Source organism: Atractosteus spatula, chromosome 5 (assembly GCF_055471065.1).
Source record: "Atractosteus spatula isolate fAtrSpa1 chromosome 5, fAtrSpa1.hap1, whole genome shotgun sequence".
Taxonomy (NCBI): domain Eukaryota; kingdom Metazoa; phylum Chordata; class Actinopteri; order Semionotiformes; family Lepisosteidae; genus Atractosteus; species Atractosteus spatula.
In genome coordinates, this window is record NC_142710.1 from 15,991,414 (window position 1) to 16,007,381 (window position 15,968).

At 44.4% G+C, this 15,968-nt stretch overlaps 2 protein-coding genes across 2 annotated transcripts; one reads left to right on the forward strand and one right to left on the reverse strand.

The window, feature by feature from the left end:
* The first annotated feature begins 939 nt into the window (after positions 1-939).
* On the forward strand, positions 940-8,454 carry vdac2 (voltage-dependent anion channel 2). Its single transcript, XM_088915876.1, has 9 exons — positions 940-1,101; positions 3,781-3,852; positions 3,998-4,047; positions 4,760-4,912; positions 5,003-5,055; positions 5,696-5,923; positions 6,240-6,390; positions 6,740-6,797; positions 7,485-8,454. Exons 2-9 carry the CDS (start codon positions 3,786-3,788, stop codon positions 7,574-7,576), a joined length of 852 nt encoding a protein of 283 aa, XP_088772002.1. The 5' UTR covers positions 940-1,101; positions 3,781-3,785; the 3' UTR covers positions 7,577-8,454.
* Positions 8,455-10,283: 1,829 nt separating this feature from the next.
* On the reverse strand, positions 10,284-15,654 carry LOC148834614 (uncharacterized). Its single transcript, XM_088916397.1, has 3 exons — positions 14,590-15,654; positions 13,508-13,632; positions 10,284-13,097 (listed from the first exon to the last, which is right to left on the reverse strand). Exons 1-3 carry the CDS (start codon positions 15,613-15,615, stop codon positions 10,571-10,573), a joined length of 3,678 nt encoding a protein of 1,225 aa, XP_088772523.1. The 5' UTR covers positions 15,616-15,654; the 3' UTR covers positions 10,284-10,570.
* Between the last annotated feature and the right edge of the window lie 314 nt (positions 15,655-15,968).

The window sequence follows — 15,968 nt, forward strand, 5'->3', positions numbered from 1 at the left end:
CTAAGAAATATTTGAAGCATTAGTGCACGTACCCATGCATTAATATCAATTTCTAAATGTAGTTATGTTAAAACACAGGTCTGTGATTTCCTTATTTTAAAAAAAAAAGTTTCTGCAGAAAGGTAATGACTCGAAAATGGCTGTTGAATGCAATTCCCCAAAATGCATGTTGTGTTGGATGAGGAAGGCCATTCGCTAATTGATATAGAGTAAAGGCGTTAAATGCTGCAGAGACTGGATTAGGAATTTCTGCGGCAAACAGACACACCTGACGGTCCCGTCGGCTCCCGAAGGAAGGAGAAATACGGATGGTGACGTCACACATCGACCGGGGACATGCCCTCAGGTGGCACAACCTGAAAAAACTGCTGAAAATAATCACCAGGATACTGTCTTATTATGCATTTCATTTTCACAGACATACGTGTGAAAGGTTGGGCGATAATAGTGAAACAACATACTGATCGGCTTACAGTTTTATTATGAATTAAAAACGTCTCTGGCCTGTTTTACATACTCTGCAGCGTTTAACCTTTACTGGATATGTATGTTTCAAAATGCATAAGATTTACATCCTAATGTCCAGCACAAGTAATTTAAAACGATCACAGCGAGGACTAGCATAACCTTACAGTCTCGATGCAGCTAAAAAAAAAATCCTTATGCAAAACACTTTCAACTTTCGGAAAAGACAGTTGGAAGGCGTGTGCAGCCACACCATTCCGCCACAGTTTCCATGGCGATCTCTGTGAGGGGACCTGAACGTGTGCCTGAAACACCCGAGCGTGAGTTAGGATTCACACCTCCACCACGTTACCGAAACAACCGAAATATAAATAATCGAAATTACATTTATGTGAAAGCAAATGTAAAAATAGGATATTGATGGTCTTTATCGGAAGAGCGAAGGCTGAGGACCGGGGGAAAGAGTCAGGCGCTGCGAGGCTGCCCCTGTCGGGGGCCTGTGTGTCAGGGTTATGACAGGGTGCTGGTGCAGCGCTGTCTCCTTCACTTCGCCCTCCAGCTGAAGTCACTGCGGCGCTGCACTAAAGCCGAGAGCCGGACAGATCGACGTTTAGCTTAAAGCTTCACCTGAAACAGGTAGGCGAGGCGCGCTGTGCTGCAGCCCAGCAGCAGTGAGCGACGGCTCCAGTGAGGTTCGTCCGAAGGCCCGGTGCTGGTGGTGGCTGTGAGCCCGGGACGAGGCGCGGTGTTCCCGCTGCTGCACGGAAATGTGGGAGCGTCGCAGATCTGGGGCCGGGACGGCTGGTTGGGATGTCTCGCAGTTTCGGTCTTTATCATTTCACTGAGTGTATCATTGTAAGGAGATTATCTGGGGAGACGGAGCAGGGTGACATTCCAGTGTGCCGTGCATGCAATCCACAGTAACCCGAGATCTTGTTTTTTTCCCCCGATGGCATTTGGTGTAGTTATTCAGTTGTGAGCCACATAAGGCCGTTGTTTTTATTTTTACCTTCGTTAAGCACACGATTGCGACTTTTAGTATTGAAATGGCTTGACTACAAGACTAGTCTCCTCCGGCGTAATTCTCATTAAAAATGTTCCGGCGATTGAAGTCTCCGTGATTTGTTTTTAGAAAAAAACATAATACAGATAGCCTAGAGTGTATAACTCCTCCACAGAAGCGTTTAAAGCTGTCTTTTGTGGTGGTGACGTCTGAAACGCTCAAGTTCATGTAAATTATTTGTGGCAGGGACGCTGCGCTCGGAGCGCTCTGCACTACGGCGGAACTTGACAGAAGGCGAGGATGTAGTTTTAATGTCAAGATGGCTGCCTTCAGTTCACCTTGTTAGCCTAAAAGTCACATTCGCCTCTGTTCCCTGCTTTTGATCGGGTGATTTCCACAGATTAGTCGCATTCGCAGCAGACAGGTGATTGAATAAGTGTTTGTAGACTATTGCTGTGCTTGTTAGCTAATGGCTTGCCGTTTGTGTTATAATGGCAGGCATGGAAACATGGCGTTAAGAAAAAAAAACTGGTCGCATTTTGTGAAGGACCGGCGGAAAAAAAGTTCGTTTTTCATAATCCAGATATTTTCTTATAATGGATTATTAGCTGTTGTTCCAATCGAAGCCTCTGCGTGTTCGCTTCCATTGAACAACCGCGTCCTTGGTGACGCTCCTGCCGGATGAGACGATTATTTCCAGCTCTGTGCTGTGTAAATGCTTTTGTTTCTTTATGGATGGCCCAAATTTATTTTTTTGTGTTTTTTTTTTTAAAAAGAACTGCTCGCTGAGTCTTCCATTCCTCCTCCGTGAAGCCCGGCTTCGGACTTGTAGGTCGTGTCAGGCCGTGACGCGTTTTCAACAGCTTGCGCGCTGAAGGAAGCGAGCGTGGAGGACCTGATCCATGGCGTTTGGGCCATGCGAAGACGATGGAGAATAATAATTAATAATTGCTTACACTTATATAGCGCTTTTCTGGACACTCCACTCGAAGCGCTTGAGAATGGGCATTTGTGTGTGCCCGTAGCTCTGCTTGAGAACGTTTCCATACAAAAAAGTACTGATCTTCCTGGTTTTTATTTTTTAAAATAAATATTTCTGATCACAACAAGGATGTATACATGGGATATCAGGAGTTTACTTCCTCGTTTATAGTGTGTCGAAATGTTATATGTATAGATTATAAATATATGTGGAAGTGACTTATTTTCCCTTGCTTGTTTCAAAAGACTGAGCCGCTCCAGTGCATTCTTGGGAGCTTGCCACCTTCTTTTCAGTCTGATAGTGAGATCTGTGTGCGCTTAACTAACCTCTGCGGCGTCACTGCTGCCAGGTGTTCAGTTTGACCTTATGGTCTTATAAGATGTCGCAGATGAGTAGGCGTGCCATGTGGGAACCGCCCTTGATCTGAATGGGTCGTGTAGTTTAAAGCAGTGTTTAAAGATCAACCCGTAGACTTGAGGTGCTTGCTGCACTGGCTCACCAAGTGGGGTAGAGGCCGGATGGGTTTCAGAAGCCCATTGGAAAGCCCAGCCTGGGGGCTCCAGTGGTTTTTATTCTCCAGGGGCCACATCTTTCCTGGAATGACAGGTGCTGGTAGGCGTGGCTGTCTGTGGGGTTTCCTGGTTTCTTTCCAGCAGTGAGAGACTATTGCATGACACTCTGGTGACTCGGGAGCTAAGGAATGAGTGATTTGCCACCAGAGATTTGTTCATGGAGCCTTGTCATAAGCTACATTATTTAAATGCATTTTGAGTAAATGGTACCTACACTAACAGGGGAAAAAAAATCTGCCTGTAGTTTTCATTTGAAACCGTGTTTTTCCCTAAACTCAAATCGTGGAGATTTGTTTGTAGTTTGTGTGTTTCATCCTAATGAGTAGAATGAACATTCCAGGTGAAACAAGACAGTTCAGACTGGAAAGGGGGACGAGGACCAAAGCTCCATTGATTTCAATACAGTTGTGACCACAGCATGACTTGGATGAATCAGCATTAAGGAAGTTTCCAGAAAGATATTGCCTTCCGTATGAGCACAATTTCAAAAAGATGCTGTCAAGGACATAGAAATCAGAGCCAACTCTAGTTGTTTGTAGCATTGCTTCAGAAGAAGGATGCAAGTATTATCTGCAGCCTCTCATTATTCCGGACGTGCCTGAGTTAGTGAAGCAATAATATTCAAACTACCCAGAGCAAGGATTTGGGGAACTGTGTAATTAAAGAGTTTCTGCTTCTGCCGTTACAGCCCAAGCTTGACATTTTAATTTGCAGTAGTGTTTCTGGCTCCTTACAAGCTGTCCTCTTCAATTCTATAGGAAGAATGGCTGTTCCTCCATCGTATGGTGACCTGGGCAAGTCTGCCAGGGATATCTTCAACAAAGGATATGGTACTATCGCCTTTCTATCTCTGTCTTCTGATAACATAGACTTTTCCTCTTGTAAGCCGTGGCATTCAGTATTGTAATGAGATTTGTTTTACATTGGCGGACCTCTGGGAAGTCCTCAAGCATTGTTACTCATGTTCATCTTTAGGTTTTGGGTTGGTGAAGCTTGAAGTGAAGACCAAGTCTGCCAGCGGAGTGGTAAGCTATACCCTTAAAACATTCCTGAGAGGTGTCCACGCGTCGAATTCGACTACCTGATTGACCCATAGCATTTTTTCCTTTATATATTGTGATTGATAGTTAAATTATTCCTGTTATTGATCTTCAAGGAAATGCAGTCATGAGGAAGAAATATGCTAATAAACTTGATATATTTTGAAAATTTAAAACTCGTTTACATTTACATTTTCTGTCCAGGAAGTTATTTTTTTAAGATGTGGTTACTAATGTACTAATGTGCCAGTCTTTACAGCTACAATTTGTACTCATCTAAAAATCAGCGTAAAACTTTTTGTACAGTGGCTAACTATTGCATTTGAGTAGTTGACAAGAATGCAGGTGCTGTTAATGAACTGCTATTTTTGGCAGGGTAGGTCTACATTCCTACAGGCAGTTGCAAACCATGTTTTAGGTCAGGCAAGATTTTTGCAGACCTTGTGATTTGCCTACACCTCCAGCGGAGGATTTAAAGAGCACATTTCCTGTGTACAATAGATCCGCAAGGATCTTGTGCGGCCTTATCGCTGCTTCCCTGATTGTTGGGGGAATGTTTGACTAGTGTTACTGGCGCGTGGTCATCCTCGCCCTGAGACATATCATCTTTTTCAGAAATGGGCATGACTTTTGTAATGGAGCCAGTAATGCTGCCCTCTTTCGATCTTTTTAAATCGTTTTTTATCGCTCTGGGCAGGAATTCACAACCTCCGGCTCGTCCAACACGGACACCAGCAAAGTCATCGGAAGCCTTGAAACCAAGTACAAGTGGGCGGAGTACGGCCTGACCTTCACAGAGAAGTGGAACACGGACAACACTCTGGGCACAGAAATCACTATCGAAGACCAGGTGGGCTTCGCAGCCGCGGCTAGATCCTAACTTATCTCTCCTTTGATTTCTTTACGTTTTGTACTAAAGATTATTGAATTTTGTTTCTAGATTGCCAAAGGTTTGAAGCTGACATTTGATACAACCTTTTCACCAAACACAGGGTAAGTTTGTTTAAATTGTTCGTTCTTCGTTTCATCTCTCAAAAAGTGTAATTTCATGGTGCCTGGGCGCACAGTTGCAGTATGATGGTTATTGAAAGAATGTACTTGAAGTTGACATTATAAACCTTGTCAAGGAGAACAATCTTCACAGATGAAGCTCGTTTTCTAAACGGAGGGTAACGAGCAGGATTTACCCTTGTATTGTTCGGTGAAAGTCATGTGTGATTAAACGTAAAAGGACCTTCGGGACGAACCATGTTTCACACATTGCTTCAGTCATAATTTAGTACTCGTGTACAGTTACAGAATTCACTGTTCAGTTTGGTCATGTAACGTACCAAATAAAAAATAACCCTTTGTAATGAAGATGTAATTATGATTCTTTTGCCAAACTAATTATTTTGCTTTAGTCTTAGGCTATAAGCAATAGAGTTAAAGCTCAGTTCTCCGTAGAAGTGTATATTTTGAAGACTGTTACTAAAAGGACACTTGTGGAGGCTGCGCTGAGAAGCAGGCTTTGGTAACTGACCTTGTATCCGTCGCTCCTGTTCAGCGCCGCGGTGGACGCGCGGCAGGACCGCATCCCTGCGGTGCCACAGCCCTTTGACCTCCTTTTCGCCTGTTCCTTCTCTCCCGCCAGCAAGAAGAGTGGGAAGGTGAAGACCGCCTACAAGCGGGAGTACGTCAACCTGGGCTGCGACGTCGACTTTGACTTTGCAGGCCCAGCCATCCACGGGGCGGCCGTCGTGGGTTACGAGGGATGGCTCGCTGGCTACCAGATGACCTTTGACACGGCCAAATCCAAAATGACCCAGAACAACTTCGCTGTGGGTTACAAAACCGGAGACTTCCAGCTGCACACCAACGTGTACGTCTCGGTAACCGCTGGGTCTGGTTCGTGCTGCCGTCGTGTGTTCTGGAGCGGAGCTGCAGTCTTCTTGTGCGCCGTCATTTAAAACTGAGGTTCTCCTTAGGGGGCCTATTTAAGTTTCTTGTAGAAACAATCTCGGTCACTTATGAGTGTGTGAGCTTTTCGGATGCGTTGGTTACATATCCAGAACTTTCAGATATGACGTTTACATACCAGAGAGTTAGTACGCAAACTGAGTGCAGTACGGTATGTAGTAGTCCGTGTATCTTTTGCTTCCCAGGGTCGGACTCTTGATTTGCCCTTCTCGTTGCAGCAACGACGGCTCTGAATTCGGAGGCTCTATTTACCAGAAAGTGAGTGACAAGCTTGAAACGGCCGTCAACCTGGCTTGGACCGCGGGCAGCAACAGCACGCGCTTTGGCATTGCTGCCAAGTACCAGCTGGACTCCACCGCCTCCGTCAGCGTGAGTGTCGCCAGCGGCTCTTGCGCGGGGCTGGGGCCTGTCCCATACCACGCCACGCGAGTCGTTATCGGATCAGTGCTTTTGTTATAGCCTTCGTACGCGCGTGCCTTCTTGATCAAGAACCAGTGATTCAACACCAACTATTTTGGTCTTCCATGATATAAATTAAACTTTTTTTTGTCCTCAAAGCTATGCATACGACCACACCTTAACCATTTACTTGTGGTGGTAAATGTTCTGCTGTTCCACTGACTTCAGGCGGTGTCCTGTTTTTCGGTGTGTGCTTCTGTGAAGGGCAGGATGGAAGTTTGTTATATCATTTAACTTCTTGTCTATGATTATTTTTCAGGCTAAAGTGAATAATACCAGCTTAATTGGAGTAGGCTACACTCAGACCCTGAGGCCAGGTATGTACTCGCAATGGGTAATATCACTGCTGCCCCCTCAGCTCCCTGTGAGAGAACTTCTAAACCGTGTTTTTGCTTTCTGTGATTGTTTATTCATTTAAAAAATATTTTAAATCTTATTTCCAATTTATAGTCGGCTTAACTCCTACAATATGTTAAAGGAGTCATGATCTTTTCATATTGAGTTTTAATTTTGCATGTGATTTATGTGAAAAATAACTTTGTGAATCCAAAGACGGGGATGGAATTCAGATCACTATAGCTGTATAGTAGTGGGTTGTCATTGAAGCGCAAATCATTTATATTAAAGCATACCAATGAAGTTGGTTAGTGAATGCCTTTTTAAAAAGGTGAAGTTTAAAAGTATAGTGAAGGTTATGTTGAACACGAAACTACCATTGTCATCACACTGTGAGCAGATCTGAGGGAGCTGAAATTGCAGTAATTTCTTGCACAAAGTACATCAGTTTGTGCAACTGAGTCATCTACTGTATGAATCCACCCACTCACACCTACACACATACTTTAAACCTATGTCAGTTTAATTAAACTGAAATAACTAGGTCTGAATGCCTTTCCCCTTCCTTCATACCGTTACTACTTTGAGCATTGGAAAGATTTGCATCCATGAGCTTTAAGATTAGACAGGCATTATTGTGGACCCACCTCTCTATTCTCTGTCAACAGGGGTGAAACTCACCTTGTCGGCGCTTGTGGATGGGAAGAGCATCAATGCTGGTGGCCATAAGTTGGGCCTGGGCTTGGAACTGGAAGCTTAAAGAGGCTCTGCTGTAACTTCAGAAAAAGAGGGAATGTCGGGAATTTGGCCTTAAATGTATCTCCAACTCAACCAGCAGGGGATTTCTGAAAGGGATATTGGGAAGTGACGAGAGACCCAAACCTTAAATACTTCTTAGGTGGTCGCCTGTTAGCTGGTTCCTGTACATTTGGTTTCTAGTTATTAAAGATGCTTGTAGTAGGTCATACATTTATACTTTTCAATGTATTTGACAGTCTGTGCGCTGCCATCATAATGAAATACACCTTTATCAAAAGTGGACATTTGTGCATGTTTTGCTTTTATGTTTATTTTAACATTTGGTCTGTCGGGTGGTCTTGGTTGGTGGCGGGGGTGAGAGGCTAACCTGCTCTCTCGATATTCCTGAGCTGTCTGCAGAATGGAAAATCTCCTTGTGCAATGAAGTATTTTAGCAAGCTTCTTTATTTAAAAGCATTGAGGGTTTTTATTTGCTCCTTGTTAAGATTTAGCCATATTGTTCTTTTTGCTATTCCAGCTCTCAGGAGTTCTCGGAAACTTCAAGTATGCTTAAGACTCAACACTAAAACCTCTTCAAACGACCTGTTTCTGGGAGTGCGTTTTTTTTTTAGGTAACCAATTTAACAATCGTTTAAGAGACCGACAGTACGTGATAAAGGAAATTGGGTCTGCTTTTATTTTGTGCTTCGAAAAAGGTTATCCTCAATGTGGGAATTAAGGTCAACTTGTGCCGGAATGAATCTTCTCTGTTAAAATGGAAGTCAACACTAAAGCCGTCTGTGTCCCCATCATGCTGTTTGATTGGCAAAGGCATTGCTGATAAACCTCGGAAGTCCTCTTATGTATGTTAACTTTTCAATAAAGTCTTTGAATCCAAAATGGTCTGTTGTATGCAGGATAAATTGCAGAGCAAGCCAAGAGCTGTTAAATGTTAATTAAATAAAACATTGAGCAGGAGGCAAAGGGTGTCCCACCGGAAGAGGATAACTTCATTTTTCGCATGGAATAAGGGGATAATATGATTATTTGTGCAACATGTCTGAAAGGGGTTGAGGTTTAAGGGCCTTCTTGCAAGATCTGCTGCATCCATGCATTTAGCCAGCCTGTTCCTAACTGCTTCTTCAGTATTGGGTTGCAGGTGCCCCAGAGCCTATCCCAGAAAGCAAAGGGCACAGGGCTCTTTTGCAACCTTGAAAAGAAAGATCCTATATTTGCTTCTCGGATGTTGCAGTGACTTCTAGATCCATTTATTTAATAATTGTTAGGACTTGTCAGCTAGGGCTGCTGTGGGGTCTGATGTCTGCAGTGCCACCCATGTCTGCCTGTCCGCACCCTGCAGCGGAAGGTGGCGAGTTTCAGAGTCCTCCGAAATCGATCTTCAGTATGTGGAAATCTTCCAATGGCTGTCATTCGGGCAGTGTAGTTAAAGTAAGTTCTTATTGGGTGCTGTAAGATCTTTGCTCTCTGTTAAAAGGCTGAGAAATATCAGATTGTAAATTGCTGTGCAATAGAGGTGTTGGTGTCATGAAATATACATTTTAACACATTTTCCACTGTGTATCAGTTTGAAACCTGTGAATATCTTTTTTTTTTTCCCACAAAGACCAATCTCAAGGTTTGTTTGAAGTTTTTGTGACCTGAACTGAACTACCAAGGAAAGTTCTGAACATCTTTTTCCATTTCCTGTGGGTGTCTATTCTTAGTTTTTCCACCAGAGGGCACTCTATTCCAAAATGAGGGAGACATTTTTTTTTTTACATTTCTTCCATAAAATGTTCATTTGGGTGGGAGAGGGGTTGAGGGGCTGGACTGTCCTGTCGTAAGCTTCCTTAAAACTGTAGACAGTCTCGTCCTGGGCTGCTGAATAAACCGGCAGTGATCCATGTGGAGCTGGGGCAGAGAGAGCATTGCACTGTCAGCTCTCGCTGCGGCTCCTCTGCACTGCAGAGGCAATATTGGAGCTTTCTAAGGGACTGATCTGTGATGGACTAGACTGAAAAACATTACAACCAATTTCCAGAAATACCATCTCTTAAAATACATACAATTGCTGGTTTGTTTGGCTGACGCCTTTGCCCGTAGCAGCTCTGCAGGTGGGTCTTTGACTGGAGCAGTATGGCCTTGCTGTTGGACGTCTAGAACCGCAGCCCTCTGCGGCTTTTGCACATATGCTGTGTATGTTCACGTGTGAATGCAACTGACGGCGCTTTTTTTTTTAAACTGTGCTCTTGGAGGTTCAGGTGCAGAGTGTGCAGTGACAGAATTCCCGTAAGATGTTACACCTATTTAATCATCCATTGACAAATGATGAAAAACAAATGTGCTATTAGGAGAGGTTTTCTATATACTGCTGAAGGTACTGCCATGTCTTTTTCACATTAAGATCAATTTAATTCCACATTGGATTTGAACAGCAATTATTTGGCAGTGGCATGTTATTGAAGTATTCAGAATTGTGATGAAGATCTAGCAGAATTTATTTTTGATACCCACCTACAATGATTCAAAACGATATGGACGGCTCCCACAGGTGTGCTGATATGTTAATCAAGGTAATCTGGGAATTAAGACTAGGAACTTTGACTGCAGGTGCACGCACAATACACACACCTACAGGACATGTTTTTCCAGGGTTTTCCTCTACTTATAGTGAACCGTGCAGCATATCTGAAATATACTGAACAACAGAGGCAGATGGAGCAGGAATACTTGACCAGATTCAATTTATTGTTTCTCCAGCAAATTACTGAGTCATGTCTTTTCTTTTCTTGGTCATTCTTAGACATTGAAGCTGGAATTGCATCCACTATTGTTGAAACTGATGGTAATACATTCATGCATCAAAAGGTGCTTATTCATTATATCCATGGAAGACTAATCTTTAAACAATTCATTATTCTACATTGCCTAGACTAGCTTTTCACATGCATGCAACTCTAAATTTTACCCATAATTCAGTCTTTCTATATATATATATCATTTTCCTATTGTCAGTCTAGATATCTTTCTGTTCAGCCTTGGGTTCAGCAAGTGGTTGCTTACTTGTCTCAGGCTGACGTTCCTTTTCTGGCATTTTTGTATCTTCCTCTTTAGTCTTAGTCACAGACTCGGTGACATCTCCCCTTCCATCAAGCCCATTCTCTTGAATGGTGGGTCTGACTTCTTCTCTTAACTCTTTTTCAGGTTCTTTCTTTGCTTTCAAGTCAGAGGGCAGAATCTGTTGCTCTTTGATTTCTACTGCTACCTGTGAGTCTTCTGAAGGCACTTCTGTGTCCTTGACTGCTTTAAGGTCTGTGGAGCTGCTGGCAGTTAATTCCTTGGTGTCAGGTCCTGGGCTGCCTGGCTTCTCCAGTTGCTTCTCTTTCTGTGGAATCTCCTCTTCGTGCTTCATGTCCCCCAGCTTGTCTGTCTTTGTGCTTTCAGATGGTCTCTCACTTTGGGCTGAAGGGTCTTGAGATTTCGGTCCTGCACTGAGTTCCTTCAGTGGATCTTGTTTCTGTTCAGCTCTTCCCTCCTGTTCCTGTTGTGTTGGTTCCTCTGGTTCTTTATCCTTCTTCTCCCTGGTGCCTGGAAAGCTGTCAGCTTCCAGTTCTTCTTTAGGACACAGTGTCAACTCCGGCTTCTGGGAACCTTCTGATTCTTTAGCTGTGTCTTTCTGATCAGCGGATGTGTCTTCCTTCTGTGAGTCTCTGTCAACTGAATCGCTGGCCTTGACTGTTGACTCTGCTCTCTCGTGGGTGTGGTCACTCTTGTCACCACTGCTCTCTGTGGGCTTGACTTCACTCACACTCTCCTGTTGCTGAAGGTCTGTGGATTCAGTTTCAGCACCTGCAGCTGTTGTCTCTGCTTCAATCTCGGGTCCTGAAGCCCCCTTTTCCGATGTCAGTGGTTCTGCTCTTTCCTCTGTCAGGAGGTGTTTGGATGCCTGTTTGTCTTCTGTTTCCTGTACGGTCTTTTCAGATGTAGACTCAGAAACCTCTGCTGCCATCACTGTGTCCACCTTTTCCTCTGGAGGACTGTGTTTACGTTCTGCTCTGACACCAGTGGGCTTTTCTTCACCCTCTTCACACGTAGGTCTTGTTAGCTCCTTTCCTGTGGGTCTGACTGATGTTTCTTTGCGATCCTCTGCTGTCTCTTTCTCTGGGCTCTTTTCCTTTGCAGCCTCCGCTTCCTCCACTACAACACTGTGCTCCTTTGATTGATCTTCTCCAGTTTCTTTTACTGGGCTCTCCTGTGGTCTTGCTGAAGACTCTTTGGTTTCCTCTCTCTGGGTTTTGTCCTCAGAAGGCTCCTCTGACTTCACTTCTTCTTTCTCATCCTTCTCCGGGGCCACTTCACTGCCACTTTTCTGGGACTTAACTTCAGACACAGGTTTGTCTTCTGCTGCCTTTTCTTCTGTTTTCTCTCTGTCTGTCACCTCCTTTAAGGCTTTTACTCCAGAAGCTTCTTTCTCAGTTTCAGATTGGTCTTGCCTGTCTTCTCTTACTTCTGTTTCATCCTTTTCTGGGATCCTTTCCCTGATTGTCTGCTTTGATTCAGATGCATCTGCAAGTTCTGCTTTCCTTCCCTCTATTTCACTTTCTTCTTTTTTCGCCTGGTCATTCACCTCCTTTGCAGTTTGCTCTGCAGGAGCATCTTTCACTACTTCCAATGTCTCTGTTGCATCATGGGATTCCTCTGTCACAGCTTCCTGTGTGGTGTGTTCTTCCACTTTCCCTTCATCTTGGACATCCTCAGGCTCGCCTGCTGCTTCCGCTCCAGATTCATCTTGATCAGCACCTCCCTTGTCTGGTTTCACTGCAGCTACTCCTTTCTCCTCAGCCTCAGGGGATGACTGTTCATGTTGCTCCTGTGATCCTGGGGTGTCCTCTCTCTCCTGTGTCTCCTCAGCCTCAGGGGATGACTGTTCATGTTGCTCCTCTGATCCTGGGGTGTCCTCTCTCTGCTGTGTCTCCTCAGCCTCAGGGGATGACTGTTCATGTTGCTCCTCTGATCCTGGGGTGTCCTCTCTCTGCTGTGTCTCCTCAGCCTCAGGGGATGACTGTTCATGTTGTTCCTCTGATCCTGGGGTGTCCTCTCTCTGCTGTGTCTCCTCAGCCTCAGGGGATGACTGTTCATGTTGCTCCTCTGATTCTGGGATGTCCTCTCTCTGCTGTGTCTCCTCAGGCTCAGGAGATGACTGTTCATGTTGCTCCTCTGATTCTGGGGTGCCCTCTTCCTCCTGTGTCTCCTCGGCCTCAGCTGCCTCCTCTTCCTCTCTGCTCCCATTCCCTCTTGCTTCTTCTTCTCCGTTTGTTTGCTCCGATTCTGCCTCTTCAATCTCTGTCATCTCTACTTCCTTTGTTGTTTCGGTAATGATCTCCTCAACGAACTTGTACTGTGGCTCTGCCTTGGTGGCTCTGCTCCGCTCCTTTGTGTAGCTCGGGAGAGTGTAGACAGGGGACTGTCTATACACATATGGCAATGAAACCTGAGCTCCAGCCACTGTGGATAGTCGAGTCTCTTCACCTTCTAACAGTTTCCTAAGAGAAGAAAGAGTGTTACTAAGGAAAAGGGGTGAGGGAATCTTGTCAAAGGGTCTCAGCTTTATTTTACAATTTATTTTTTAATGTTAAAAAATAGTGTAAAACAACTCAAAATGTTTTTACTGATTTATTAAATTGTGAAATATAGCTTATGTCTTACATGTGTTTTCATACTCAGTTTGATGCACTAAACCATTAGAAGTATGTATTCAAATTGGAATGTCATTTAAAATTATTTTTACCTGGTTATATAAAGACAAGTTATCTATGCAAAAATTAATTTACACCAATTTCATCAATTAAAAACATTCAAATGGCATGCTATAAAAACTGTCAGATATGTTACAGATTACACAGATGGGTATTACATATTCTGGCAATGATATTTTTAAAAAATCATTCCTTACCTATAAGATGCAATTTCAACATCTAAAGCCATTTTGACATCCAGCAGATCCTGGTACTCCTTAAGGTGACCAGACATCTCACATTTTGTGTGTTTAAGCTCATGTTCCAGCAACCTGATGATGTCCTGTTAAAGCACAAGAAGTGAATCACCTCATTAAAATCACAGCATCATGCAGGCATTAGCATGAAATACACACTGTGATTAAACAATAGGAAAGGATCCTACTCAAAGAAATCCTTGTGGTGTGATTATAGTTAGTAGATATTTAGTTTCTAGTGATATTTAAAAGCCGTACTCATACAGTTGGACAGAAACACCAATGTTTTTATACTGTAGAATTTTGGCTCTAAAACAAAAAAGCTTCAGATTTTTCTGAAAGCATATACAGGAGTGTCTGCAAATACAGTTTCATTGGATGGTTATTTTATTTGTAGGTTTTGGAATATGATTTTATCTTGATTTTCAGAAATTGCAGCAAATAAACTTTGAAAGTCATCCAAGCTCTTTGAAATGTATAGTTCCTCAAAAACGACAGTTATGAACTACAGTCTGTGATGTTTTTTCTCCTTTATCTTGAGTGTCTTACAATTAATAAAGCTGAATTAGTCGACGACACGATAACCTTAATATCTGACAAATGCTGAGAAACTGTGAGAATAACCAGTAAATGATGTTTGAAGGTCACATTTCAGGAGAGGTTAATATAACGCAAAACAGCAAAACTACAAGTCCCATCGGACAACTACAATCTGCCAGATTCAAGTTTATTTCACACTGTTTCTGGATTGGCTCAATCTGTTATATAGCTAAATTTGTTAAAACTGTTGAAAGTGTTTAACGAGAGCGGTGGGTTACAAAGCTATTAAGACTGAGTACTTTTCTTTTCTCCCTCTACTCGTCTTCATGTTATTTGGTTTTTATTTTTATTACCTTTCTCTCCTACGACGAAATTTAACCCGACACGGGGTGAAAGTAGACTCAATGCCAAATAGGTTTTGCCACTTGTAGATTTAAGAGTCCAGGTGATCCCTGCTCTGACGGTAACGCACGCAGCCCGCCCAACCCCGCACGGATCGATACCTGGTAATGACTGATTTCTCCGTCGTGTCTTTCCTCCAAGTCGCACAGCTGTCTCTCCAGGAGCTCCCTGGTGCCCTTGGCGGTCTCCAGCTCCAGGCTCTTGGACTGCAGCTGCCGGCGGTGCTGCTGGATCTCCTGTGTCGTGCTCTGGAGCGCCTGGCTGCTGCTCTCCGCGGCTCTGGTCAGGTTTTCCACGCGAGTGCGGAAACTCTCCTCGGCGTGCTGGATGTTGGAGCTGGCGTGACCTTCAAGCTGCTTTCTGATGTCCCGCAAAGCCGCGGTGATGTCCGCCTTCCCGCACTCCTTCACCTCCACGGTTACGCGGGCCTGTTGGATTTGGGCCATCATTTCGGACACCTCTTCCTGGTGGTTTTTCTTCAGGAAAGCGATTTCTTCGACCAGAGAGCGAGCCTTACTTTCTAGTTCCATCTTGGAAAGAGATACGTCATTCATGTATTTTTTGAGTGTCATAATGCTGGCCTCGGTGTCAGCTCTGTGACGAGCTTCTTCCTCGTATTTTTCTCTCAAAATGTAAAAGTCTTCGTCCAGATGCTGGTGTTCCAGTTCAATCTGGCGCTTTTGCAAGGTGATGTCTTGCACAAGTTTCCGCAGATCTTTCATCTCGGGGTCGTAGGCTTGGGACAACGAAGAAGGAGACGCTTTCTTTTGCCGGAGGTCTTCAATTTCCTGTTCCAAAAATGTATTCTGCTTTTCCAGCAGGCGGACCTTCTCTATAAAACCCGCGAAACGGTCATTTAGACCCTGTAGCAGCTCTTTCTCGTTCATGTTGGTCAGCAGCAGCCCGTCTGAATGCTGGCTCGCTAAACCCAGGCTGCCGCCGTGACCGAGAACAGCCACGGGGTCTTTTTTCAGCATCACGTTGCTCTTTTTATAAGACGGCGAAAGGCCGGCGTTCGAGGGGCTTCTAGGAAACTGCCGAGATGCAGAAGACCGGAGACTCTGAGGCTGAAACTGGATCCATTCTACCTGGGGTCTCCTCTGAGGAGAACTCGTGAGGCACTCCATACTGTCGCCGCCTCGGGATGCCGCGGAGCCGCTGGAGCGGAGTGGGGAGAGCGGCGCAGCTCCTCGAGTTTATATAGCCCCCTCCCGCGGCTGGCGCTGCAGAACGGAGCTGTCCGAAGTGCTGAAGCGGGGGGGGGATCAGCTGTTCGGGTGGTCCAGCGCCAACACTACGTGCTACCTTTGCAACTTGCAACGACGCGCGCTGCCCAAACCAGAAAACCACTGCATTCGGCTCAAATATTATGGAATGTGCTGTGGAAATATGAGCACTCAGCCTTCGCTCTCCCTCAGTGTATTTAAATAAGCACCAGCGCTTTAAAAACATCCCAAGTGTTTCTACTTACTAAATTGCC

Excerpts from the sequence above, each read along its gene's own strand:
- vdac2 (XM_088915876.1), top strand. The coding sequence starts at position 3,786 with ATGGCTGTTCCTCCATCGTATGGTGACCTGGGCAAGTCTGCCAGGGAT. Across the intron at positions 3,853-3,997 it reads TATCTTCAACAAAGGATATG|GTTTTGGGTTGGTGAAGCTT; the intron begins GTACTATCGCCT and ends GTTCATCTTTAG. Across the intron at positions 5,056-5,695 it reads ACCTTTTCACCAAACACAGG|CAAGAAGAGTGGGAAGGTGA; the intron begins GTAAGTTTGTTT and ends CTCTCCCGCCAG.
- LOC148834614 (XM_088916397.1), bottom strand. The coding sequence starts at position 15,615 with ATGGAGTGCCTCACGAGTTCTCCTCAGAGGAGACCCCAGGTAGAATGG. Across the intron at positions 13,633-14,589 it reads GAGAAATCAGTCATTACCAG|GACATCATCAGGTTGCTGGA; the intron begins GTATCGATCCGT and ends GTGCTTTAACAG. Across the intron at positions 13,098-13,507 it reads GTTGAAATTGCATCTTATAG|GAAACTGTTAGAAGGTGAAG; the intron begins GTAAGGAATGAT and ends TTCTTCTCTTAG.